The 27984-nt window shown below is 40.9% G+C and overlaps 1 protein-coding gene across 1 annotated transcript; it reads left to right on the forward strand.

Annotated features, from left to right (window-relative positions):
• Nucleotide 1: 1 nt before the first annotated feature.
• Nucleotides 2-27840, forward strand: LOC103482321 (aryl hydrocarbon receptor-like). Its single transcript, XM_008438420.3, has 11 exons — nt 2-311; nt 6155-6342; nt 12531-12631; nt 15840-15929; nt 16711-16843; nt 17600-17733; nt 18273-18475; nt 18700-18809; nt 20515-20656; nt 20859-22413; nt 24014-27840. The coding sequence occupies exons 1-11, from the start codon at nt 271-273 to the stop codon at nt 24158-24160; spliced, it is 2844 nt and encodes a 947-aa protein (XP_008436642.1). The 5' UTR covers nt 2-270; the 3' UTR covers nt 24161-27840.
• Nucleotides 27841-27984: the final 144 nt, after the last annotated feature.

Genomic DNA, 27984 nt, shown 5'->3' on the forward strand with positions numbered 1-27984 from the left:
CAGGTTGGAGTGGAAGAGGCTGTGCTGCTGTCTGCAGTCTGACCCGCAGGAGGAGAGATGCGCTACGTTCTGGTGCAAACTGCGCCAACGCTCTGAGGAGCTGCTGCTCAGACACAGGACTCCGCTGCGTCGCTTTCCTGTCCACCTCATTCGTTGATGGCTTTGGGTTTGATATTCCTATTGTCGGACATGACGTGTGCGGGCGGAAGATTCTAGCGGAACGTTGGCTCGGCTGGTTCTGCGTGTCCTTCTGGGGGAAAAGGTGCAGACATGTACGCAGGACGCAAGAGGAGAAAACCCGTCCAGAGAGCGTGAGTCCCGATGAGTGTCTCATCTTTACTGTAACATGTTGTTTTAAAGGAGCGCAGACCCAGTTGAGATGCACCTGCTGAGCAGAACTGGGCTACAGAAGGCGCAAAGCTGCGCCCAGACAAGTAGGAGAAGTAACGGTGGAGATTTTGTTGTTTTGTTTTGTTTTTTTCCTTATAGTTCGCACTAATTTCGAAAGCCCCGATTATTCTTGGAAAATGTGGTTTTAGAAAAAGAAAAACGCTGGGGGGAAAAAAATGTTTTCGTTGTAAAAAAAAAAAAAAAGAGAGAGAGAGAGAGAGAGAGAGAGAGAGAGAGAGAGAGAGAGAGAGAGAGAGAGAGAGAAGGATCGGATCTCAGGCCTGCAGAGGCCTCAGCGTCCGACCTGCCGCTTCAGCTGCTTCAACAGAAATAAATAAATAAATCCACAAAAAGATGGAGGAGCAAATATGCCTAAACATTCCGTTCGTTTTAATAACTTTGTGTTGGCTGCTAGCAGCATTTAGTTTGGACACCGGGATCCGTGCGACGCCATTTTCCTCATGAACGTCCTTCAGAGGACGTTCATGAGCCCCTTTAGCTCCCATCCACTCAGCGCGCAGTGGCCTGGACAATATTACATCCCTTTTTATTATACTTTCTGTCAATATTTTCATTTGCATAAATGAAAACAATAAAATATAAAGAAACAGCAAATTGTAGCACGGTCAGTCAGAAATGCTCTTTATTTCTAAAAGCTGCCCGTCATCAGCTTTTTTTAATGAAGCGAAATGATTCAGATGATTTTAAAAAAATAAATTGCACAAAAGATTGTATTGCAGTGGAATACAAAAAAAAAATGTACAAGTTGAAAATGAAATGTAATTATTTCTAACTGTGAAAATGAGATTTTAGTCTGTGATGTTCTGAAAGCTCGGCTGTTATCGACCAAAAGCCCAGCAGCAGGTTTTTTTTTCCAACTCCTATTTGTAACAGAACAATTTGATTCTGAACTGCATTGAAATAAGACATTTTGATGTGGAGACAAAATGTCTGAAGGTGCGATTTAATTTCAAAACATGATAATCTTTTTTTCCCAGAAACCAAAACCAAATGACAAAATACTATTAACATTTAATTAATGTGTTATTTAAAATATGCTTAAAATGTGATACTTTAGATCAGTGGTTTTCATGTATATTTAACTGCATTCTATGGTTTTACTCTGAAAAAGTACGGAAAGAAAATTGGGACAAATCATTATGCAGTTTGGCTCAGTTTCTGACAAATGAATGACGTGTAGAAATTAGGAACTGACATTGCAATTGCTCATTCTTAAAAAATTATAACAATAAAACAAAGATCAGTAGCAGAACACAACATTCTATGCGTTGTAAAGAACCTCTCAAAAGTGAACATCTGGAATCTTTACAACAGCTCAAAAAATAATAATCCCACGCTTACACGCTTACAGGCTTCTTGTTTGGCTTTGTTTGTCCCATCTAAATATTTCAGATCAAACTGATTTTAATACTTGATAAAAGATAACCTGAAATGTATAAAAAAAAATCTTTTTTTCCTAAATATTTCCCTCCTAAACCTGCTAACTAGTTGTTCCACCAATAACTGACATCCAGATTTTGTGTTAACTAGCAATGACGTAACATCACGGCTAAGGGATTTTGGCCCTCTCTCCTTTACAGCAATGTTTTCATTTGGAGGGGCCGTCCAGTAAGAATGGTACAAAGCAAACTTCATCACACAAACATCACCATGTTTGGACTGATGGTCTGTTTCTGAAAATCCAGCTCTGTTCGCTCTGTCTTGCTTGGTGCTAGGTGAGGACCTAAATGCAGACAGACACTCAGGCGAAATCAGATGATGGTTGGTTTAATGAGGCGAGGGAACAGGGTTAGAAAGGACAGCACACAGGGGACCACAAGGTTTACAGCAGCAGAATCCAGCAGCTACTGACAGTAAATACTGGTGACTGGATGGAGAACCAGTGGCTGAGAAATGAGACCAGAAAAGTAGACTGAAGAAAGCGAGAGAGAGAGAGAGAGAGAGAGAGAGAGAGGCACAAGAGGGCTAGGGAGAGCAGGGAAATGAAACTGAAGCAAATAACTAAACACAGGATCTAAAATAAGATTTTAAAAAATCTTGAATAAACTAGGCTGGGGGAAATAAAGACAATAAGATGAACAAAAGCAGAAATGTAAATGTACAACTGGAAGGGACACGCTCAGGCGTAACATGAGACATCCTTCCCACCGGGTCTGCTTTTTGTCTCATTAGTCCACACGTCTTTGGCATCATCAGGATGCTTTTTTGTTTTCGTAAATGTGAGACAGGCCTTTGTGTTCTCCGGGTCACCAGAGAAGGTCATTTTTCCCAGTCTCTCTTACTTACTGTTAATCTTGAGTTCTGACCTCCGTCCAGGTAAGTGAGGCCTGCAGAGTGTTAGATGTGTTTCTGGGTAGCTTTGTGACCTCCTTGTTGAACCGTTCCTAGAATAACTGACCAGTTCCTCACTGCTGTGTGTTTCCTCCAGCTGTGGATGGCGACTCTCTCTTTGGTTCGCTGGCATCCCACAGTCTTAGAAATGGCTTTGTAATCCTTTCCACACTGATAGATGTCAACAATTCTGTATTGTTGCTGTTTTTAGGTTTTGTTTACTGTATCTGTAAGGTCTGTTAATAATCAAGCCTTGGTTTGGCTTGTGAAATCACCCCAATTTGAAAACAAATGGAGTTTAATCACAGTCAATCTAGGATTTAATAAGGAAGCAATCACTTTTTCTCATGGCTTTTTCTCCTTGAATGAATTAATTTATTGCTTAAAAATGTTTATTCTTGTTTGCTCTGACTATATTCGTCCTTTCTGATGAAGATCTTAAAACAGAAGAAATGCGTATTGGGGCAAATACTTATTCACACCACTGTGCACAGGCAGTATGTTGGAACGTAGCAATACAATAAATAAAGCTAAGCTCTAATGGGGGAATCATAATCAGATTATTTCACAAAATAATCAGATTTTTTTATGTCTCATTCTTGTAGTGACAATAGCATTACTGAAATCTGAATGAAATAGTAAAAGACATTATTTTTTTGACCCAATTTAAATATCAAAAATGACTACAGATGAAATGATTGGACTTTGCCGTTGTGCTGGTGAGGATCAGAGACGCTCTGAGTGTCGTTTGGTAGGAACACAGTTTTAATGCTGAATGGATGCAGAACATCCATTCTTGTACGACGATGAGGGTCTGTTAAGTTAATAAAAATAAAAAAAATGATTATAATATTACCACTGCAGACACGGCAGCTGCTGTGTAACAATATGCATGATTCATTTTCTTTTATTAGTTTGTTTTTTTTTATCATTATTTTGAGACAAAATCGGGATGAACTTGAACTGAACTCTTCAGTTGCCATCCTATGGTTACGTTCGAAAAGGTAAATGCAACTTTAAGCAGATGCTTTTTTTGTAACAGTCTGAAAGGATCAATATGAAACTTTCCCCTTTAAAAAAATCTGATTTGTGCATCTTCCATATGAGGTACTACATCAGAACCAAATAGCTTGCAAAGCGCCTGCAGTCTGAACGGCCATGTCATTATTTCACCCAGCTTTTATGTCATTGACGTGAGTCATGCGTCGTATTCCTGCACCAGAAGTAGCCAGTGCTCCGGCCGCCACACGGGTCAAACTGGAAGTCCTGGAAACTTGTGACATCACCGAGTCAAAAGTTGCTCGTAAGTTTTAGAATCAATCAAAAAAAATTTTATATATATATATATATATATATATATATATATATATATATATATATATATATATATATATATATACATCCATTCTTGTATGACATGAGGGTCTGTTAAGTTAATAAAAAAACGTATTTTTTATTAATGAATAAGATTTTAAAGTTAGTTTATATATATACATATATAAACTAACTTTAGTTAGTTTATATATGTATAAACTACATATATATTAAAGTTAGTTTATATATATACATATATAAACTAACTTTAAAATCTTATTCGTTGGCAGGGATATCTGGCTGCAACACTTTGAAAAAATAAATACTGTAAAACTGCCACAGCTTGATGAAGAGACATGTGAACCACATGGTAACGTGAGAGGGCCTGGGGGCCTGTGAGGCTGGGGGTCTGGGGGCCTGGGAGGCTGGGTGCTCTGACCAGACTTCTGGCCTGTTCTCTCACTTTGCAGCGATGGTGAGTCATGCACGTCACCATGAATGAACTTGGAGCCACCACGACAGCTACGCCAAATGTACTGCCTTCTTGTCTTTGCTGGTATAATCCTCCATGCGTGATGCAGTCAGATCTCTGGTCTAAGCAGCAGGAAGTCCTGCCCTCTGCTGAACTGGGAGCATGTGATTATCAGCTATTAGGGGCGTTCCTTTCTGCACCGGCTGCAAGAGCCTTCATCTTGGATCATGTCTACCCGGGTTAATAAGGACTGAACCCTCACTCAGTGCTGTTTAGTTGTTGGCATGCATCTACTTTGTGACTGAAATAAGTATTCTCTTAATGATGCTAACATTTAATGCATTACCGTAGGTGACTGTAGTCACATGTGGGGTACCCCAAGGTTCACTCATAGGACTGCTCTTATTCAATATGTGCTGCCACTAGCTCAGGTTGTAACAGAAAATGACATTAGTTACCATAGATATGCAGATGATACACAGTTCTACCTTATGGTGTCCACAGGTGACTCTGAACCCACATACATACATGCACTGACCAGATGCTTAGAACAGATAAATGTGTGCTTGTGCCAAAACTTTCTAAAGCAGAACAGAATAAAGACTGAAGTTATTATCTTTGGACCTATATAAGAACAATTTAACAGATACATCATCCGTCTATTTTCCAACATGCTTATCTTTAGTGGGGTCGTGACGTGAGGGGTTCTGGTGCCTATCAACCTGACAGTCATGATTTTGGACTGTGGGAGGAAGCTGGAGTACCCAGAGAGAACCCACGCATGTAATTTTTATACAGCTGAAAAACCACAAAGACATTTTTATCGACAAACGTTTTCTTAAAACTGGCATGTTTCCATTAAGCAAATGTATTTTTATTATTCCAATGTGCACAATTTCACGGTCAATGGAAACACAGCTTATGATGTCAACATCTTCCCATACTTAATGATGGTCGGACGATATAGGAAAGTTCAATGCTCTACAGTGGTGCCCAAGTCCCGTCCTCACAATCTACTATCCTGCAACCCCTGCTCAAACACACCTGGATCCAATGGCTGAGTTCCCTTAGCAGTTCATTAGATTCAGGTGTGTAGGATGCTTCTAAAAGTTGCAGGATGGTAGCGCTCAAGGACTGGACCTGGGCATCCTCGCTCTACACACAGTCTATAAAAGGCCCAGGTGGAAAAATTATTAGCTAAATTCAGTAGAACCACCCTTTGTTTAGACTGCAAGTGTCCACCAGCCTGAGGTGTGTGAATCTTCATTGGTGCAGACAAAGTGTTTGCATTAAGTAATGCTATTATTGAGTCGCTGCTGCGCCATGTGAGAAGCACTTGCTTAATTCCCATAGAACTGGTTTCCATTTGGTGTTAGAGGGGCTTTTTCCTCCCTAACACCAAATGGAACTATATTACTTAACAATTTTGACAGTATTGGTGAATAATCACCCTTACATATCATATGTATCATATGTTTAAAAAATGACTTACAGTCTTGTGTATGTGTAACACAAGACAAAAAGTCAATATTGTGACGGGAATGTAAATGTTTTTAAAATCTGCTGTTTTAGGAGACGTTAGACAAATCTAAACTCTACCTAAGACTTTATCTATCTGTCCATCAGGGTGAAACAACCATCTGCTGAGGGTGCCAAGTCAAATCCGTCCAAACGGCACAGAGACCGGCTGAACGGCGAACTGGAGCAACTGGCCAGCCTGCTGCCGTTTCCTGAGGAGGTCACTGCTAGTCTGGACAAACTATCCATCCTACGGCTGAGCGTCAGCTACCTACGAGCCAAGAACTTCTTCTCTGGTGAGCTGACACAGCAAATTGGGTTTCCGACATAATTTGATGTTTTCTTAGTTGTTTGTCCTTCTGCCCTGCAACAGTGAACGCTACGCTGCAACAGTGTCTTTAGTAAGAGACAAGAACTCTCCTGTGGTGTGAACATGGGGATAGTCTTGATGTTGTGCATTACTTTCCACTTTCTGTGGTGAACCTCTAACTTAGTCAATGTTTGTCTTATTGTTTGGTGTGGAAAAAATCTCATATCAGAGCTTTACGGAAGGTTACCATGTATGCTGATGTTTAAACTGGTTTCAGATGACACCCTTTAGCGATGTCATCTGACAGGATTGTTGTTTATAGAGATGAAGAGTTTTAGGTAGGTTTCTTTTCCTTAAGAAGCCAACGGAGTTGCCCCAGAGGAGCTGCTTCAGTGTTTTCTCCACTGAAGACCTTGTAACTTTATGCGAAAATACTGCAATGCGGCCACTGGATGCTCTGGGAACATGAATAATGGAGAGAAACCGTGAAGTTTAAAGAATTTATGAAATGAAGGCAGAGCCATGTTTGTTTAAGGAAGCAGCTCTTTGAAATGGCTGTTTGGACCGAAGCAGACAGGACGCAGCTGCACTGACGCGAGCAGTGCTTCTTCTCTGCTGTGTGGCTGCTACTTCTGTGCCCTGAAAACAGACAGCTACACGTCTGCAGGGTTTTCATCCTTTCACAGAGTAATGCAAAGCCATTTCGCTATTTGGCTGCTGAAGATGTCACATAGAGATATTGACATTGGAGTCCAAACTGAATAATCAAACTGTGAAAACGAGCTCTTGTCCATCAACGGTAGCTCACTTCCTGCTGTCTTTAAGTAACTAACAAGCTCAGGGCTGTTAGATTAGGACAGCAGATTTGCTGTGCAGAGCTCAGGACCATGTGGCCGTTGCTCCAGGCTTTCTGACAAACCCAATGTAATTAGTTGTGTGTAAACAGCACTAGTTCTGTGTTTCAGTTGTTTCCAGAAGCGGACAGTCCGATCAGCAAAGGCTTTAGCTGGGATTCAATCTGAAATTGGTGCGAGAGCCTCCAATTGAATGTAATAGAGCGCATTATCTGGTTTGTCTTTTTTAAGTTGTTAATCATTACTTGGACTATAAATACTGCTGCAATAGGCCTAAAAGCATCAATGTAGTAGATAAACATTCATTCACAATAAGAGCCAAAAATTATATGAACTCCAGGCAATGCTGCAGACACTATAGTCACCATAACAATAGAAAAAACAATGGTCAATAGTTTTTTCACTGTTGATGTCAAAAAACTATTGGTTGATTGCTGACAATAGCTGTTGATTATGCATATTTTGATGAACATACCTTTTTATTTCTTCAATATTTTAGCAGAAGTTACAATTGCTGTTCTTCAAATGAGTGTGAATATGTACATGTACTGTAACTCTCTGCATGTTGCATACAGCATGTCAACTGTCATGGCAGCAGGTATGAGTAGCCTCAGTGTAAAAGGAGCACTGGGTGTAAAAGGAGCAAAACCAAATGATTTAGGAAATGACAAATGGACTGAAAGGTTTCGCTTAGCCTTCCTGCAACAATTAGGTGGTGGATAAACAGTTTCTCTGGAATGGTATATTGTTTCTCCGCCATTAGCATATTGAGCAGCGTACATATGGTTGATTGACAATAGCTTTTTTTCCCTACAGCATTGTGCGCATGCGGATAATTTCCAGATGCAGCAGCGGTCCATAGGCTACATATGACTGGGTCGAGGTGTACAGTGTGCATCCAAACGCCTGAGCTTTTGAATAAACAACAATGCAGATGATATTTCAACAATAACATACTGTTATTTTATGCCAATGTTGTAGTGCTGTTCAAATGCTACCATTAGGTGTTTTTATGCTAGTTTTAATTATCAGCTAGTTTTACTTTTTTTTCACTCTGCGTGGAGTTTGTAACTGTTGCACAACAAGCTAGTTCTAGCATACATGCGATAAAACTATTTTAGCTAGCTTTAGCATTTCAGCTAATTGTAGATTTTTTCATGGGGTTTTTTTCTCTCTTCATGGAGTATGTTCTTGTAGGTCAACATGATAATGCTAGCCTAGATGCTATCATTGATATTTCAGCTAGCATTTCAATTTTAGCTAATTTTAGCTTTTACATGTTTTTTTTTTCACAAGCCTAGTGAAGGCTATCACTAGGTCAACTTGCTAGTGATAGCCTACATACTATCATTAGTATTTCAGCTAGCTTTAGCTTTTTAGCTAATTTTTACCTTCTAAACTGCTGTGACCTTACAGCTGGTTGAGAACCAGTGTTCTGCAGCATTTTCTAATAGTCTGTGGGTTGGATTTTTGCACTGACTGAAAGTATGGAAAAGTTGAAGGGTACAAATACTTTTGCAAGTTCATCATAAGCTCAATGCAATGAGAGGTTTTATCACTGCCATTCTCAATTGAGCAGAATAATTCACACTAACACAATAATTTATGTTTGCACAGCAATGATCAATGCTCACTGACACATAAAAAATAGCTGACATGTTAGTTATGCTGTAGAAACTTATAAAATGAGCATCAACATATTTAAAAACGCAGACACAAAGACAATATGTCACTTGTCATTTTTGTTAGACTACCAGTGTTGGTTCTTATCTGGACAGTAGTTCCTGATTAGCTGCAAATAGGTGGAGATTAACACCTGAACTGAGCCTAACCTGACATAAGCCTTTAGAGGCAGCATGCAGTCGAATGTCTCTTCTCCCTGTGATCTTTATTACAGTGATTCTTTGGTGATGCTGCAGCTTTAGGTACATTTTTTTTCATTTTTTTTTGCACAATGTGAAACAATGTGCAAATGTTATTGAATGAAACAAATCAATAAAGGTACTTCTAGATAATCATTGAGTCATTTTAAACATTAAGTTTGTATTAGAGACATGTTTACTCACTGAAGATGATGAACATTCCCCCACCAATATATATATATATATATATATATATATATATATATATATATATATATATATATATATATATATATATATATATATATATATATAAGGTCGTGGATAATTTTCACCATGCTGAGTTGAAAGTAGTGCTCCTTAAATTCCACCAGCACATTAAAAGTTGATGGGTACAACTTTTAATGTATCCTTGTGCCTTTCAATAATTCCCCTAGTGTCTTAGCTGTTTTTAATCTACTCCTAGTTTCTTGCACTTTGAATGACTTTTTATGGTAACAAAAATGAACAACTTAAAACTCAAGAATTATTAGTTTTCAATGATTACAGAATTGAAACTTTAGGCACTAACTTGAGCCAGAGTGATGTAAACCTGCCAGCAGACAGCCGGTGTTGCTTTGTCGGTGAAAGCTGAAGCGTCTGTCTGGACATCAGTAGGGATGCAAAGTTTGCTCTGTGACTTTTCCCATGCAATTGCAGATATAAAAGTGATTCTTAAAGCAACCTGTTATCAGACCTCATGGCATCTTCTCCCCCCTGCTTTGTGATGTAACCTGAATGTGGGTGAAGCATCTGATCTTCATTTACTCTGCCTTACTCTGCAGCTGAGCAGTCAGTGCCAGGGAACCCTTCCTCTTCATAGGCTTAACATGCTGTCTGCACATGTAGCACCGTTTCATAATTCATCTGATCTGACAGTGTTGCACAAACAGACTTATATGATTCATCGGAAAATAAAGTATTTTCTTCTAACCTATCAATGCATATGTGCATGTGCGTGTGTGTGTGTGTGTGTGTGTGTGTGTGTGTGTGTGTGTGTGTGCGCGTGTGCGCGTGTGTGTGTGTGTGCGTGCATGTGTGTGTGTGTGTGTGTGTGTGTGTGGCCTTGTTTTTGATACAGTGTAACAAGCATTTCCTAACAAATGTTACTTTGACCCCGTAAGAAGATGTGCTGTTTCTCAGTTATGGACTAGGTTTAGAACTGATGTGTGAATTGAGTTCAGGTCAGGGTTAGGCTGGAGAAATGAATGAAAACTGAATGTTAGGCAATGCAAAGTCCTTATGAAGGTAGCAAGGCATATGCAGTCTCACTACTGCATATCTCAGCGTTTGTGTGCGTATGCTGAGCTGTGACAGCCCTTTGGAGGAATTCCAGGACAACATGTAGGGATTGGGCTGGAAAATGTCAGCAGCACCAGCTCAGAATGTTCCAGTTAATCCTGTTGTATGATGAACAAATTGAAAGTGGTAAAATATTTGCTAATATTTGCTGTGTTTTCTGGATCATTGGAAACTGCAGTTGAGCTGATATTTTTTCATCTATGTGCTGGTCAAAACTAGCGATCAATGGATTGATAAACATTGCCCTGAACTTCAGTTGGTTCAGTATTCTGCGTGCATCATCTGCAGATCCATCTCCAGATGAGACATGTTGCTAAAAGTCTTTACTTGTTAAACTTGTGCAGCATCCTTCAGTCTGAGGTCCAGCTCTACTTCCATCCTTTCCACTCCTCCACCATGAAACTCAAATCTTTCAGTTACCATGGCTACCAGCACTGACCTGCGGCCAGATTCATTCATCCTAATCTCAAAACCACTTGTTTAGAAGGTCTCGCCCTAAATGATTCCTATGTTTTCTCTCCTACCACAACGCCTTCAAGTCATTTCTGCATGCAGAAATGACTTCAATGTTGCTTTTACTTGTTGCTTCAATTTGTTGCTCCCAATGTAAGATGACCTTAAAATGCCTGCAGGCATTTTAATTCTGATCTTGGTTCTGTTTTAATATATTAAAACCTGAGCTCAGATATTCAGGCTCAGCCGTCTGCCTCCCAAGAGAGTCTGCTGGTTTGACTGTAATAATCTGCAGAAGAATTTCCACTTCCACCAAAAGGACTAACAGAAAAACAACTATCTGTTGTCATCATCTTTGTATCTGACTATCAAAAACCTTCTACTGTCGTTGTACTTTTATTTAATAAATGGTTTCATTCAGATTTGGAGGGAAAAATCATTAATGGAGATGGCAATTGTTCAATAGTTTTATGAGAAAAGTCGAGTTTGTGTGTCTGCTACCTACGGACTAAAGCTTGAAACAAGAAATCTCACCAGAACCTTATAAAATGTGGCAAGCTGTGTTTTTTTGGGGTCACTGCTTACATGTAAATCAGGGCCCCATGGCAACCATCCACTAACATGTCCTGACACCAGTCTATGTTCACCACAGGAGGTGACTGGGCAGGTCAGAAAAAAAAGCAGTTTATTGAAGTTCTAAATAAGAAAGATGAAGTCGCACCAAAACCTGGGCAGCAATGCATAACTCACTGTTCATGCAAGCAGTGCAGCTCAAATTTGAGCTCATTAGGAGTAATGTAACCACTTTTACTGACTTCCTAATCAAACTGGAGACTGAGCAAACACAGTAAATGTGTAAATGAATAAATAAATGTGCTGCATGCAGTTTTTTGAAAATCCAAAAGCTACTTAAACAGCTCTACCAAATTCATGGGAAAACATGTGAGTGAATAAGCTTAGAGATTAGGCTGGTTATGCTTCCAACTCCAATCCTATAGTATGGTTTCTGGTCCCTGCTTTCACTCTTAACATTGCACCAGGCCTGACATAGATTTCTTGTTAACCTTATGTTCTTAAAATAAAAGCTCTGGCCCAGAATTAGTTATCCCATCATGTCACACTTCAGTCTCTGGGTCAGGGGTCTTCACGGGTCACGACTTGGTGGTCCTGGGGGATCAGAGATCAATGATCAATTAGTCCTGCAACCTTCCTCATCCCTCCATCCAGTCACTTGGTAACTGACCATTAGTCACAAGTAAGAGCCGTCAAATCTAGAAGTTTGTTCCAGATTTGTGGTGCGTAGAAGCTGAATGCTGCTTCTCCTCGTTTGGTTCTGGTTCTGGATGAAGAGCTGACCAGAACCAGAACCTGAGGGGTCTGGAAGGTTGATACAGCAACAGCAGATCTTTAATGTGTTGTGGTGCTAAGCTGCTCAGTGATAAATAAAGTGACCTGATGTGCTCCATCTTCCTGATTTTAGTGAAAACATCAGCAGCCAGCATTCTGGATCGGCTGCAGCTGAAGGATTGATTATTTTTTCCCCCGATATAACTGTGAAGAGACTGTTGCAGTTATCAATGCGACTGAAGACAGAGACACATACACATCCTGGCAGTCACTGCACAGCCTGATACACATGCTGGCCTGTGTGTTTGTCCCTACAGTCGCCCTGAGCAGTCAGAAGGGAGCCGCTGGAGCCAGAGGGAGCAACGAGAAACCAGGAGGCAGAGAGAAGCAGGTGTGCGAAGGAGAGCTGCTGCTGCAGGTCAGTACTTCACCTCATACAGAACGGATCTGTTTGTACCATTCTGTACATCTGCTTTTACAGTTTATGAGTTGTTTGGTTTGTTGAAGACTGTGAACAGTGATAATTGGTTCTGGCTCCGATGTTCCCTTTTGACCCTGCCTGCCTTGCGCTGAGAATTTAAAATGTTACATTTTACTCCATCAGATCAGATCTTAAGCACAAAAACCTGGCTAAACTGCACCTCGCAATAATGAACGTCAGATGTCTTCAACTGAAATGAAACAGGTTATTGTTTAAAATTTTTATCCAACTTGAACTGAGTTGAGTGCTGTGTCAACGGTTTTCTGTCGGTTCATAAATGAGTATTTTCTGCACGTAGGGAGTGAGTGTAAGTTTAAAGCTTTGTACAGAAAATTACTTTTCCTGCATTTTCTGCTATATTTCACTTTTTTATTTAATTTTCATTGCTCCATCCCAATTGGTCCATTTCAGCGCCCGTCTGCTCCGTCAGCAGCACCACCCTCCCTCATGATAATTGAGCGTCTCTGTCTCCCTTTGAACCTCAGAGACTGGATCCTGTCTTAAACCTGATAACCCTGAATTCATCTTTTACTCCCGAAGAAAGACTCAATGGTTGGTTTCTAGCATGTGTTGGGAAGATAACATTGTATCAACTCCCAGCTGTGTTGCTGTTGAAGTGTTTAAAACTGCTGGTCTTGCTAAACTTGAACACGTTTTGAAGAAAACCCACCAGAAGGTGGTTCAGAGAGCTAATCTCATGGAGTTTGTGGAGCTCCTGTGTTTCTCTTTAGTGCCCGTGTCACTGGGTAGAACAAGCTCACTGGCACAGAGATCTTTTGGGTTTTGGTGCAGTCATTTCATCGATTTTCCACTCCAGTTCCTTCAAATGTGCATCAGCCTGGCATTCCAGGGAAATGGAGGGAGAAAGCTGCCAAATGTTCTCCAACTGGAGCAGGGAGGTTAAGTTGTACCATTCTTCATATTGGTAATAATGAGAATACAAAGCTCATTTAGAGAAACCATATTCCAATCAAGTTATGGCTGGACATTAAAAACTTTCCTGGCTGAACCTGTGTTGAACCGGTTTGCCTTGACATCAGATGAGAGGAACTGTGAGCCAAACAGTCAGTCAACTCAGTCTGTAGGAAATCTTTCCGATTTATCCTGTGTGTGTGCCTGACTTAACAACCAGGGGAGGCAAATGGAAATGCATATGAACAACGCTTGAACCAAAATGCTCCCATGAAGCCTGGCGACCTCTTTGTTGACTTTTCAATTGGAGTGTTGCAAGCCACCTCTTCATCTGCAGACTGAGTCCCATGATAAGCAGCTGGGAGGTGAGTGGGTGCTGTGGTGGACCGGTGTGAGGACATGTAGCCTCGGTCATATCTGCCAGCCCTCTCCAAGAGCTGAAGGACTCAGCTCCTCTCTGTGGCTGATTGACATTTGCAGTGGCAGATCATGATACTAGTGTGTACTGTCTAACCCTAACCCTACGCTGCAGGACAGTGGTGGTGAGCACAAACTGCGTCTGTTTTTCTTTAAGAAGTAATAAGTATGTTCCATTTCCCTCAACGTGTCCCCTCATCTCCCTTCTCAGTCTCATTGTTGGTGAATTGTCATCCTTTTTTCATGCAGAAGAGTTATAGATCTGTCAAATTCTTAGTTATATATATATATATATATATATATATATATATATATATATATAGGCAAAACATGCTGCTTGTACTTCTGGTATTAAAAAGAAATGTCATTAAGTCATATCACACGGTTATACGTGCACCTCTTATATTTGTCTATAATGCATTCACCCTTCCTCGTCTTTTGTTATTTAGTTCTGACAACATGGGATTAACATTTTAATTAGAAAAACAGGCATAGATCTGTAAACATATTTGACTCCTTTTTTCACTGTCAGAACAACAGTCTATTGTCCATGGAAGAACAGCATCCATGAGGTTAAGTCTTGTACTGTATGAAACAGGGAAACAGTACGTGTTGAGGTAACCTAAGTTTGACTCTGGTTGATGTCACTCTGGTTCCTTGATGCCTTCCTCCCACTCTGATACGCAACGAAGCCACTTCTTGACAGTTTCTCTGCGGTCCTTGTCAGTCAACTTTGAGTCAAACTGCCAGCAGCAGCTGAAAGACACAAAATAACCTGGTCTGGGCCAGTTATAAAGATAATTAAAAACGTTTTGAAACACATTGACGTATTAAGTAACGTACTGGTTATGGGTCTGAAAACAAACACAGAAACCATACGGTTCCACTTGTACACTCAGTTAAATTAATAAGGACACGGCAATGAATATTCATGAATATGTAACTTAATTTTAGTTGACACATATAATCACACCTCTGACTATCAAGATGCAGCATAGACACAAAACAGTGCTGCTATTTTACAATAAACACAGGTGAGATAAGAGTAATATCACCAAACTTCCTGCCAAAGTTCTCAGAGTTAAATTAAATTCAGAAGCCGGGGGCCAACAAGCCAGCAGCAAAGGGGCTGTGTGGTTGGGACAGGCCACTAGTGTAGAAAGGTGAGGGGGTTAAAGGGTGGGCTGTTCCACTGCTTATAGTGAATTGTAGATATTTTTATGTCAACACATTATGTACAAACAAAGTAATAATATTTACAGACAAGTAAGAAAATGTACAGAAAGGAATCATAACCCACTGTCCTCAACATGTAGTGATGAATTTAAACCATGATAAACCCCGCCCAGTGATAAAATGCTCTCACCAGAACAGAGGGGAAGCGGTGTGACAAACAGCGTACATTGATTCAACATTGATCAGACGATGGCATTTCAATCATTAGAATTCAACCACTAAATGACATTGATTCAATTACATCTTTTCAACATTAGTTAATCGGCTACAATTGAATGATAAGTTTTATGGTTGATCCACCACCAATCGTCAACCTTAACCAGAATAAATATTTTTTTACCATAATTCAACACTGACTTATCATCGCTTGCTATTTGGGAAGTCTCTCTCTCAGGTTTTAATTCAATTTGTGAGTGGATCATCTGAATGTGTGTTTGTGTACGGGCTTAGAAAGGACAGTGATGTTCTAGTATGGCCTGATACGTAAAAGTCAACATCACAGTTTCAGTGGTTTCTAACATGTTGATCCAATTCCACTGGTGTCATATAAACCAAGGCTGTGTGGCTTTTTGTCCTTCAGGCTCTCAATGGCTTTGTTCTGGTCACTACTGCAGATGGGACCATTTTCTATTCCTCTCACACCATCCAGGACTACTTGGGCTTCCATCAGGTATTCTTCACCTTGAATCTGCTCTATTTGGTGGTGAATGTCAGAACCAGAGTATGGAGGCAGGGGGAACAGAGAGCGGAGGGTGGGTTATATAACCCCCAGAAGTGTCTACGAATTATTCTACCGGTTGAAGATGACGGTATAAGCAGGTAGAATAAAACAATCACTTGTAGGCGATTCTATGTAGACGCACATGGAAAGTCTACTGTGCAGTATAGTTGCCACCAGTCATTGGTTTATCATTAAAGGCTGACACTTTAATGCAGATGAGGAGTTTATGTGCAACATGTGGGTGGGATAAACTAAAGGGTTTTGGTTGTTCCTTTTAGATGTCTGTCACTGCATTTTCTACTTATAACTTGGTTTTTCTTATTAGAGCCACAGGAACAGCTGTGCTCTGCAGAAAACAGCATGGTGGTGCATCCTAAGATCCCAACATAAACTGACCAGAGCAACAAACTGAGCATGCATAGCTGCTTTTCTCTTTAGCTGGAGCCTCTGGGGGTTATGTGGCTACAATGCTGTCTTTGCTACAACTAGTGATTATTCCATCACTGGAGCCCACATCACAAACTCAGCGATAATCTGTTTATCTAAAGTAATCTGCTTGTTCATGTTTATGTATCATGGCTTTCTGTAGAGATTTGGGAACCCACATTTTCTAAAACAACATGCTACATTTCCACTGGAGGCAGGAAGGACCTCATGGTTTGAAGTTTCTGCACAGATGTAGAAAACTACTCATTTAATTCCTTCACCTGTTTATTTCTTTCCTCGTTAGACTGATGTCATGCACCAGAGTGTGTATGAGCTTGTCCATACAGAGGACCAGCAGGAGCTGAGAAGAAACCTGCACTGGGCTTTGAATCCTCCCCAGGCTGCAGCGTCTGCCGTGTCCCAGGACTCCCCCCAAGGTGACCACTCTCCTCTCATCATGAGTTTATGATCTGCAGAGTCTTGATAAGTCTTTACACTGTACAAACAAAAACAAGCTTGATCATCTACACTGTTATTTTTGTTTTTCTTTCTTAAGACGTTTGGGTTTTCACACTTCCAATGACTTGAATGAGGGTGACACGTTCTTACATGTGATCTTTGATACTTTACGTAGTTTTACAAAACCGTTAAATCAGTTTCTGCGTTTCTGTGAAACCCAAATGCTCTGGTGGTGCATTTTGGTTCTAGCTTTTTGCCTCTGAGAACAAACAGCCAGACATCATTATGAGATGGTTAAGCACACAGCATTAAGCTGTGAGGCCTGCCCCGGCTCCGATCACATGACTCCGTAATCTTCAGTGCGGCTTATGAGTTGAAGTGGTCCTAGATCTGTCCTGCGTGTGTGTGTGCGTGTATGGTGGGGAGCTTTGCATTTTGGCTCATATCGACAGTTCTAACACAACCAAGGTGCAGCTTATCTGAGGAACACCTGGTTTCTCAATATATTCAGAGAGATGCACCAGGCAGAACAAAGTCCAGCTCAATATGAATATGACGTCCACCACCTCAACACATGAAACACCTCAAAACACTTAGCTAAAACTGAATTGAGGAATGTTTTTGTCATAAAAAAACAACAACTGAACAGTGCAAAAACATGAGACTAAAATCAAGAAAGTTGTTATTTCAGAGGATTTTTAAAAATAAATCATAAGAATTGGTTTGTGTTTTAGAGATGGAACCTGACAGCAGCTCTTCTTTGGTCACCTACAACCCCAAGCAGCTTCCACCAGAGAATTCCTCCTTCTTAGAGAGGAATTTTGTGTGTCGCTTCCGCTGCCTGCTAGATAACTCCTCTGGCTTCCTGGTGAGTAACACAGACTGGAGACCACAGGCCGGTGTTGCTTCGGGAGTATCTGTCTGCCTGCTTCAGCAAAGGTTTGGATAGAATATGTCAATGAAAGATGCACAGGAATATTATACTAGGAGGTGCTTTTCTTGTGTTGAAAATGGATGAATATCTCACCAGTACTATTTGTTTTAGCTAAATAATTAGTTCAAAGAGTAAAATATGACATCTTCAAAATCAAAGTGTTTTAACTTCATGCCTCACTCTGTTCAGAATTATTCTGTCTATCCTGAAATCACTGCTTACAATGACAATCTGAGACTTCCTGATGTAAAACGGCAACATTTTCACTTTATGGTTGAGAATGTGTGGAGTATGCAGAGGAATTAATAAAGATGAAGAGTTATTGTTTGGGGGCTTTAAAGAAAACCGCATTAGTTTATTTTCACACATAAAAAAATTATGTTGGATTTTTACATAAAGGTGAAAAAAACAAATGTCAGGGTGGGCCTGTAAGTTTGAGAGGATGTTCTTATGTAAATTTGCTTCCTGTGCAGGCTCTGAACATCCAGGGCAGGCTCAAGTTTCTGCATGGACAAAACAAGCAGCAGGAGAATGGAGGGAAGGGCACGACGCAACTTGCCCTTTTTGCCATCGCAACTCCTCTGCAGCCTCCGTCCATCCTGGAGATCAGGACCAAAAACATGATTTTCAGGACTAAACACAAGCTGGATTTCACACCCTTGGCCTGTGATGCTAAGTAATGTCACCTTTTATCGCCTTTAGGGGTCTCATGCCCATTAGCTGCTTCCTATCTACTAGTGTAAATTGTTGGAGCATACAGAATAGCACACATTTTAGACTCTCAACTATTAACGGTTCAAAATGGATTTCTTGCTTGGAAGATTTTAATCATATTGTTCAATTTCCCTGGAACAACGTTTTGTTAATTGAGTGTTTGTTTGTTTTGTTTTTTTCTTTCAGAGGGAAAATTGTTCTTGGCTACACTGAGGCTGAGCTACGAGTTCAAGGATCCGGCTATCAATTCATCCATGCAGCCGATATGTTGTACTGTGCTGAGAACCATGTCAGAAGTAAGGACATATTAATATCAGGTCAACCAATACGAGATTTTTGTCTGCCAATACATACATATGGTTTTCCTACAAGCAGGCAACATGCAAGCAACCCGTATACACGCATTCTGTGATTACGGTCAGCAGGGGAGGGTTTTGGGTTTTGATCAGTTTCTGACCTTTCAGCTTCAGTCTTGTTCCACCGCATGTTAACGTTTACTTGGTTTGTCATTTGCCACATTAGCTGCTTATTCATTTGCTACTGAAGAGCAGAGCAATAAAGAAGGGGATGCAGTGGTCATGCTGCTGCTTCAGTCTTTTATAACCAACTGAACTGTTTACTTCTGGAACCACTTGCACGTCGGACTGAGTCCAACATGCAAGGACAGAGTCATTGCATGTTGGGAAAACATCTCTATGGGGGTGCTCAGACTAGCACTGTCAATAAGTAGCTAATAATTGAACAGAATGTTTGCTCCTTCTATGTTTACTGCAGAGAGAGGAGATTTGCTGACCTGTTTAATACCTCTCAAACGGAACATGTCTGATGTTTCATCACAGTTTAATTCAGTTTCATTGCCCCTTCTCTGTAGCTGATAGTTGCTTATCATCAATGTTTTTCTCTTCTTTTTTTTTTTTACCCCCAGCGGTCCCTGAAGGCTTTTTCCTGGATGCACTTACCATGTTAAAATAATATAGTCATAGTTTCAGTCGTCTAGAAGCAGCTCATTGTTTTGATTCTTAAACATGATCGTTTAAGTTGCGTGTCTGCATCGCTAGCGTGAAAACTTTTGTCACAACTTGTGGCGATAAAAATAGTTAATTTTGTACCAATTTATACAGGAATGATCATCTTTAACAACTTTTTTTTATTGTATTGAAATATGGATTATTTTGACCCTAGTTCGTGGCATAATACACAGTTTTGGAGTTCGTTTCACTACCAGGGCAGTGAAAACCTTTGTCCTTCTTCATCTTCAAAAACAAACTGTCTAATCAAATGTAGTTTTAAATTGAATTTGTCAGTGCATACTCAATGTCACATGTCCAACATAAACTTTTGGTACCGACAGAAGCATATTGCTCTTTTACCCTTTGCCCTATTACAAAAGTTGGGATGGTCTGGTCCAGTGTGTTCAGACAGCTTTCATAAGTAATCCTGTTGGATTAGAGAACAGACTGAGTGAAGCTGCAGAGCTGCCAGACTAAAGGATACATCCCATAAATCCACAACATGGGCAAAGCATTTGAAATGATACATACAGCAGCAATGACAAGACAAATACACTTGGGTTGAGACACTGACTGACAGATGTGCAGTCCAAAGGTCTGTGCAGAACAACAACACGACTGGGAAAACACTAATGCCCTGCAGCTTCTATCTTCAAAAGGTTTATGTGGAAGACCTCTGTCCTGTAGTGGAAGGGTCATCTTTAAACTCCAATGATAAAATAGACTTGAATGCAGTTTCACGTGTTGCCCCATTTCTATCTAGGATCACCAGCAGATTTAGAACACCACAACAAATGTTAATCACTGGTCATATGAAGAATCAGAAAGCTGTGGCCAAAACTAAGGTTCTAAGAACCTGAAACATATGAAAACATGAAAAGTCCTAAAGCTGGAAGGCTGGACCTTTCTTATTCTAGTAGAATATTTCAGTGAGCTTATTTAGATTTTTTTTTCTTCAGTTGACTCATTATGGTTGTGCTTGTGTGTTTAGTGATAAAGACGGGAGAGAGCGGACTTACTGTGTTCAGGCTCCTCACCAAAGAGAATCTCTGGAAATGGGTCCAGGCCAATGCCCGGCTGGTGTACAAGAACGGCAAACCAGACTACATCATCGCCACCCAGAGGCCACTTCTGTACGTTTCTGGCTCTCTATGTTGCTAGTTGTACACGGAAGGTGCATTCAAGAAATAATAACCATTAAAAAAAACAAAAAAACGTATTTAACATATTTGCTCTGACTGTTCCTTTTAAACGTAGGAGGATTATTTGAACGCACTGGTTTGGAAAAGCCACAGAGTTATCCCTAACATGTAGTCTCGCTTGCTGTTTTCACAGAGATGAAGAAGGAGGAGAACATCTGCGTAAGCGCTCCATGCATCTCCCCTTTACCTTTGCCACGGGCGAGGCCTTGCTGTACCAGTCCAACCACCCCATCGCAGGCTTCATCGATGGAAGCCAGGAGAAAAACAGCAGCAGGTCCAGGAAAAGCCGAGCTGAAAGGCTGGCGAGGGATGGCTTGGATCCTGGTTCTCTTCTTGGGGCTTTCATGAGTCAGGACCAGTCTGTATATGTTTGCCAACCAGCTCTTGAACCCAAAACAGCCTTTCAGAGCAGTTTCGTTGGAGAGCAGACAGACTTCTCTGTCTCTGAACCTCCAAGGCAGAGCCAGAGCTGGGATGTGCCTCATAATGGTCTTTTGGAGCCAGGCATTTCAGAACCCAGTGCCAGCTTTGACCCGCTGCTTGCTACCCTGGATTCTCTTACCCTGGAAGGTCAGGGTGTGGTGGATGCAGAGGATGGGAGCTGTTCCAACAGTGAGCTGTTTGGAGCTTTGGAAGGGCTGGGCCTTAGTGCTGAGGACCTGGAGCTGCTGCTCCTGGATGAGCGAATGATCAGGGTGGAGATGGATTCTGACCGTGTGCCTACGTTGGATGACCTGTTGACAAATGACGAAATCCTCTCGTATATCTACAACTGTATTGAAGGTAGGGCTGCTTCCATGGAGCACGGGCGACAGGCACTTCCTAGAACAACAGCAACAGTCCCTACCACAGTGTCGGCATCTGAAAGTAATCCCAGATCTGGTGCTGATGTGCAGATGCATTTTCCTCACTGTAAGCCTTGCCTGGTGGGGCAGGCTCCTATAGTGCAGCTGTCACAGCAGATGCAGCAGCACCTCAACATGCGAAAAGGCAGGATTGGCCATGATTGGAGCCAGCATAGTGACCAGCTGACTAACGGAGAGCTGCTGGGGCACAATCCAGCCCTCCACAACGGACACTGGACAGCTCAGGACACTCTCATCTGTGCAGGATTGCATCTCCAACACACAAACACTCAGCATGTGGTTTTCAGCAACAAGGCCACAGAGCTGGATGGGCAGTTTCTCCAGCAGCAAGTGCACCAACAGTTCCAACATTACCAGCAGTCAATAACACAGAAGCAGCTCTCCGAGCACCGCCATGTCCAACAAAGGTCATCCACTCTCAATGGAATGTGTGACGCCTTATCCAACTGGTCCACAACAAAACCCCAGTGGCAGGATTTTGGTTTCGCTGAAAGTCTTGGTAACGACCCCTGTTCAGACAGCAGCCAGAAACCAAACACTTCTTTGGACTTCTGCACTAATTACGGAATGGCAGAAATGCCAAATGTGGATTCCACTGTCAGCGGACGTGCTTTGTATGGGAAGGTTGGACAGCAGGACGGGAGTGAGTTTACAGTTTCATCTTTCCAGCAGCAAGAAGAAGAGATTGCTGTCCCCTTCGCTCAGTGCCCTCTCCCCAAAACAGCCCTGGAGCAGATCGTGGGAGTTGGAAAACCCTGCAGTCAGCTGGACCACAGTGACCTGATGAGCTCCGAAATTGGCCACGACCCAAGTAACAGTAAGGTGAGGCTGCTGATATTTTGATACTACTGTCAAAATGTTAACCAACTAGATTTTTTTGTCTATGATATTCAAAGTAGTTGCAGGAAAAGTATATTTTAACTACATTACAGTCAGCAATGAGAATATTTTGGTTAGGTTTAGGCAAGTGATCGATCTTCACTTCTGCCATCTTTACTCCACTTAGAATAAATAGTGTAGATGTCCTGATCTGGACTTTATGTCTGCTGTACTCTCAGATGTAACCAGTACCAAGTCAGTCATTTTATTTTAGTGACTAGAGTCAGTCCCATGTCTGTTCTATAACACTCATAACTGATGGGTGTTTGTGTTCAGTTTATTATTTGTGTTTGGATTGTGCTCATTTGTGGTCACAGAGATTTGGAAAATCAGCTGACAATTCTTAAATCGTACCGCGTGAACCAGACCTAAGACTCACAAGCTCTACTCCTCTCCTCTCGTCTTGACCACTGCCCTAACGCTCTTTGACTCTGGTCGCTATGGTAACGTTTAAACACCCCTTCAAAATAAGATACAGATGCGCCACAAAAACGAACATTTTACTTTTATGAACATTTTAACTCACGATAACGACAATCAATGGGAGCCCTGAGCTTGTTTCTCTGCAACGAGACGGTCCCACCTGGGAGTGATGGGAGACAGTGACACCCGAAGTGTTGCTTATGTGGTGAAGCAGTTTTGAAGCACATCTGTCGCTACACATCATGCAGAGCGGGCTTGGAATGTGGGAATCACCTACCGGGATGAATCCATTCTCCTGTCTCTTCTCTGGGCCTTTTCCCCTTCACAAAGAAACTCTCCAAAGACATCTGATCTGTTTCTTACTCATTTTGCTTGCTTTTGAGTTCAATGTTGGCAAGATGTAACTGAGAGAACCTAAGGATTTTCAAACAAATTAAAATACATTGTTTGTGGTTGTAATGTAACCAAAATATGCAGCGTGTGAATACCACCCTTGCAATATACCATTGCAAGGGTGGTTTAGTATTTGTAGAATACAAATACTGCTTTAGTATTCTACAAAATCAAGGAAACAGAAAACAAAACAAAACACAGCTAACAAAGATTAAGCCTTGAGGATAACAGGACTTGAAGGTCAATTGCTGATTGGTTTACAGAAAGCTTAAATTAGATTGATAGCAGATTTACGTTGGCAGGTGGATAGTCAAAGAATAAGATGAACACTTGAAAAGCACAGACAGTGATTCTGCTGAACCATTGTCATTTTCAACAAAGCAGAAAAAGTCCAACAACAGTACCAACACAAGCATACACATTTCTTTAGAAATGAGCATCCGGCGTAGTGAAAAAGTTTTTGTTTCCTTCTAATTTTGCTCTTTTTGTCAGAACTTCAATTAATATGAGACATTGTGTGACAATGTGCTGGCTCAGCACTTTCTATTCAACATAGGTAGAGTTCTCCCTGGGGCAGGAGCACAAAGTAAGGCTCATTTTACTGAGTGTAAATGTGATCAAAGGTAATATGACAGGTAAACAATGTGACTCGGTGTGAAGAGTGAACACATTTCTCTACAATCACTGAAGTTTAACCTGTAGGTTCGTGTCTGTTTAACTCATACAGATGAAAGGCTGCATCCTGGACACTTCTTATCCTGGAGGCTGTCTTTTGCCCAACGAGAATGGAGCGGCGCCCCCTGCTGTCAAGGCGGCCAGTTCCGAGACTATACCTCAAGTACCTGATTCACAAGCCAGTGGCTTCTACCTCTGACCAAGTCATTATAATGTAGCGGGACAGTGTGAAGAAGCAGAAACACAGAGTGACTGTAAGCAGCCTTATGCATACAAAGAACACGTTTTTTTTTTTGTCTGTTCTTCTATTTGCTTTTTGTGTGTGCTGTAATCTAACTCATTTTATCACAATTTTGTTGTTTACAGTCTTGAAGTGAAGAGTCTATGTTGATGAGTCGAAATGAGAACGATGTCAGGGTGAATTTAGGAATGTGTTCAAACGTCATTGACGTCATTAACTGGTTGAAGCTGGATGTCGGCAGACATGTGACAACTCAATGAGTTCAGATGAACGGAGGGAAATCTGATGGCATATTTTAATTTCAGCAGATCTTTTGAGTGTATTTTCCTTGACGAGGCACAAAACTGAGATTTGGTCAATTCAGATGATGGTTGAAAATCAAGAATGTACAGTGATATCTAGAAAGACTGAATTTAATGTGACACCTCTTCAATAAGCTCCAGCCGTTCCCAAGCTGTGCAGTATTTATTTTTCTACAACAGGAAAATGCCTCTGTGTTCACTTCTTCCTGTCCATGTGGGATGTGCAGACTGTCACTTATTTCTTGTTCCTCCTGGTAAAGATGTTTAAATCCATCTATTATTGAAACAGCATGATCTCAACCTGGACATCTTAGAAAAAAAAGTCTACTTTTAATTTGAATACATTTATTTGGTGGTGGGGAAAAAAACTGCTGTTAAAAATAACTTTTTTTTTACATAATAATGGGTGGCACAATTGCTGGTACTAAAAATAGTCTCTTTAGAGTAAATTTAACTGAAGCGTTTCGTCCTACCATCACAAATATAAACATGCACAGTTGTGTGAACTCTACTGAGACTTTAACTAGGACTGTGTGCTTTAATCAGTCTAAGTTGGTTTAAATTGAAACAAATGATAAACATGTGAGACGTTGCTCTCCTGAGGCCCACTGTGAAGCACGGTGGAGGATCCATGTTGCTGTGGGCCTGTTTCTCTGGTGGACTGTGCCAGTATACTGGTGAAACCTCATCGCTGGATTTTTAATCCACCTTTTCTGGGTCAAGCATCACAGAAAAGGCTCAACAGGCAAAAATATCCTGCGTCAGTTTCCACCTCAGTTCCCAGAGCTAAACCTTGATCTGAAGAGGAGAAAGCATCAGAGAGGGCCCAGAGGGAGGGTCAAAGGTCGCGCTCTAAACGCCCCAGCCCCGCGAAGCATTAAAGGTGAGAACTACGTGTTCTACAAGAGCTAGCGAACCGAATTAATAGCAGGACACTAATAGCTGCTCCACAGTGAATTTGTTAAAAGCAATCATTTCTTGACTCGCCGTTTGTTTCTCCACTGAATGAATGAACTCACACTGGAGATTTTAAAGGATTTTCTTGCTGTGAGGTGATGCTGCTGAAATATAAATCCAATTATACACCTCTTTACTAGCATTACCACTAACTTTATAAATCCCTCCTAGCAGTGATGATGATGCAACTTAGATCTGTAAACCTAGACGCTACTCAGATACTGAGGATTCATATCAGCTGCTTAAGGATTTCTCTGTGTTTGCAGGGTAACAGTGAGACGTTGTTCCTTAGAAATGCTGCTGAATGTAGAAACTAACATCTGACAAATTCAGATAAGTTTCTTCAGTCTAAACAAACCATCCAACACATTTCTTTGGTTAGCCCGTCCATCACACTGTGAGAATGTTGTGTTTTAGCAGTAAGAATATTCTCTCAATGTTTGGCATTGAGAGAATATGGATGGAGAAAATGGTGAATAGAAATTCTGAGCACTTTATTTCAAGCAGTCACTAAATGGAGGTGTTATAATGCTTCAATAGAACTTGAGCTTTTTCTGTTAGATTTTCTTTTTTTTTGTGTGTTGCAAACAGTTGGATGTGTTTTCCTCCTGTCCCTGTAATTCCTACCACTGCTGGATGTTTGAGGAAATTATCTGTAGAAGGAAATCAGAAAATGCTCCTTCTCTTCTGACATGGAGTAGCTCTTGCTCTCCAGAAAGACTCATTAAGTCCAGACACATCAGTTAAAAACCCTTTTAGAAGAATAGTCCATCATTTGTTTCCAGGCCATCTCATTGTGAAGAGATGAAGGACGTAAAACACGCTAAATGGCTGATCCAGTGTCTCACTTTTCTTCTTCAGAGGTTGAAATTAAATCAGGTGAAAACGTTCAGTCCACAAATGGCAAGATGTACCAAACCAAATGGTGAACGTAGAGTTGATGCCACATATTTACATCCACAGTATAAAAAAGACGGAACCTTTTTTTGCCCCCGTGTTTGACATTAAATCAGATTAAACGTTACTGTTTAAGTCAATAAGTATTACCAGAATTACTTGTATTTGCTAAATGCCAGAATTCTGAGATCATTTTTCTTTTATTTTCTAAAAAATTCCTGCAGTTTGACTTACCCTTTGAACCCTAACTTGGGTCAAAGGTGATGGGTTTCCCTCCAGAAACCGGTTCCTTCCTCCTCATGGAACTGCTGGAACTGGGTCAGGTTTGTTAGCCGCTTTGCTCACACAAACCTTCTCAGATCTGCCCACAACTTTGAGTCTACAGGACTCGTGTCCCTAGATTGTACCCAAATGAACCAGACTTAATGAGAGCCGCAATTCTCTTCTGTTGGTTTCACTGGGTGTTTGAGGTCTGAATTACTTCACTTTAACTTAAATGTTGTAAATGAAACTATGAGAATCTCATAAAGCTATGGCATCATTGTCTGGACTTTCCAATTCCCAGGCAAAGTAAGTTCAGTGTAAGTAAAGTTCTGACTTCAAAGAAAGGTAATATATTATTTTACTCATAGAAACATTCTTGGTGACCTTAACTGACCCCAAACAGGAAAGGTTTTAATGTCACACTGTGATGGAAAAAGAAAGTTCTTCATCTTTGTGTGCAGCCTGTGTCAATGTCAGATTTGTAGATGGATGCTGGAGGGAAGCAGCGCTGAATGTCCAGGAAAACGACTGAAACGTGTTGCTGAGAATTATTCAGATTAGCAAAAGATGCTAAAAGAGATTTCCACTTAGTAATTCAGTTAATAATAATGACATGCATTAACAGCATTATTATTATTGTTTCTAATGAGATGGTACACACATGTAGATGTTAGCAAGTCAGTTTGCTATACTTAATAAACCTCTGTGAAATTCTAACAATGTGAAAAAAATGTGTATATTGAGAAGTTACTGGTATGTATATAATTTTATGTTGAGTTTCATTTGGAGCACAATTTTTATTATTTTTTTGACTCTATCAAAGTCATAATTTGTTTTGTATTTGTAAAAGCTCTCATGATGAAGCTGATTCTGTGACAGCCTGAAAACAGTGCCATACAGCAGAGCTATATGTCAGCAGGCTGAGTTGTTATAAGGTCTGAATCTTTTGCAGCCGCAGGAAGTGAGTTTCAAATGAGGATGCTGTGGATCGTTACTGTGCTCACGCTGCTCTCGTTTTCATTTTTCCTCTCGGACTAAAACCGTTGGGGCGGCTGTGGGTCTACTCACTCATACTTCACCATCTCTGAATGCTCCTGTTTGTTGTTCACGTGACAGGAAGCAGCTGGAGTCTCCATCCACTGTCAGACTCCTCGCTGTGGATCCCTGAAATGAAAAGGTGCTATGTGTCCCAGCATCAATAAATCATTACCACATGAACTGAATAAAGTCTCTGCTATGTATCTGAAATCAACAGCCTGACATGGCTGAAAAAGACAGCAGAATCCTCCCATGAAATGAAAACAACCCCATTACTTGCGTTGTTTAAAGCTGACCTTAGCATCTTTGAATTGACCCCTGCAG

The sequence above is a fragment of the Poecilia reticulata genome, chromosome 2, assembly GCF_904066995.2.
Source record: "Poecilia reticulata chromosome 2, P_reticulata-male-v2, whole genome shotgun sequence".
In the NCBI taxonomy this organism is placed as follows: domain Eukaryota; kingdom Metazoa; phylum Chordata; class Actinopteri; order Cyprinodontiformes; family Poeciliidae; genus Poecilia; species Poecilia reticulata.

Bases quoted from the DNA above. Each gene is read 5' to 3' on its own strand.
- LOC103482321 (XM_008438420.3), top strand. From the start codon at position 271: ATGTACGCAGGACGCAAGAGGAGAAAACCCGTCCAGAGAGC. The intron at 15,930-16,710 runs GTATTCTTCACC...TTTCCTCGTTAG, and splicing joins ACTACTTGGGCTTCCATCAG to ACTGATGTCATGCACCAGAG. The intron at 18,476-18,699 runs GTAATGTCACCT...TTTTTCTTTCAG, and splicing joins CCCTTGGCCTGTGATGCTAA to AGGGAAAATTGTTCTTGGCT.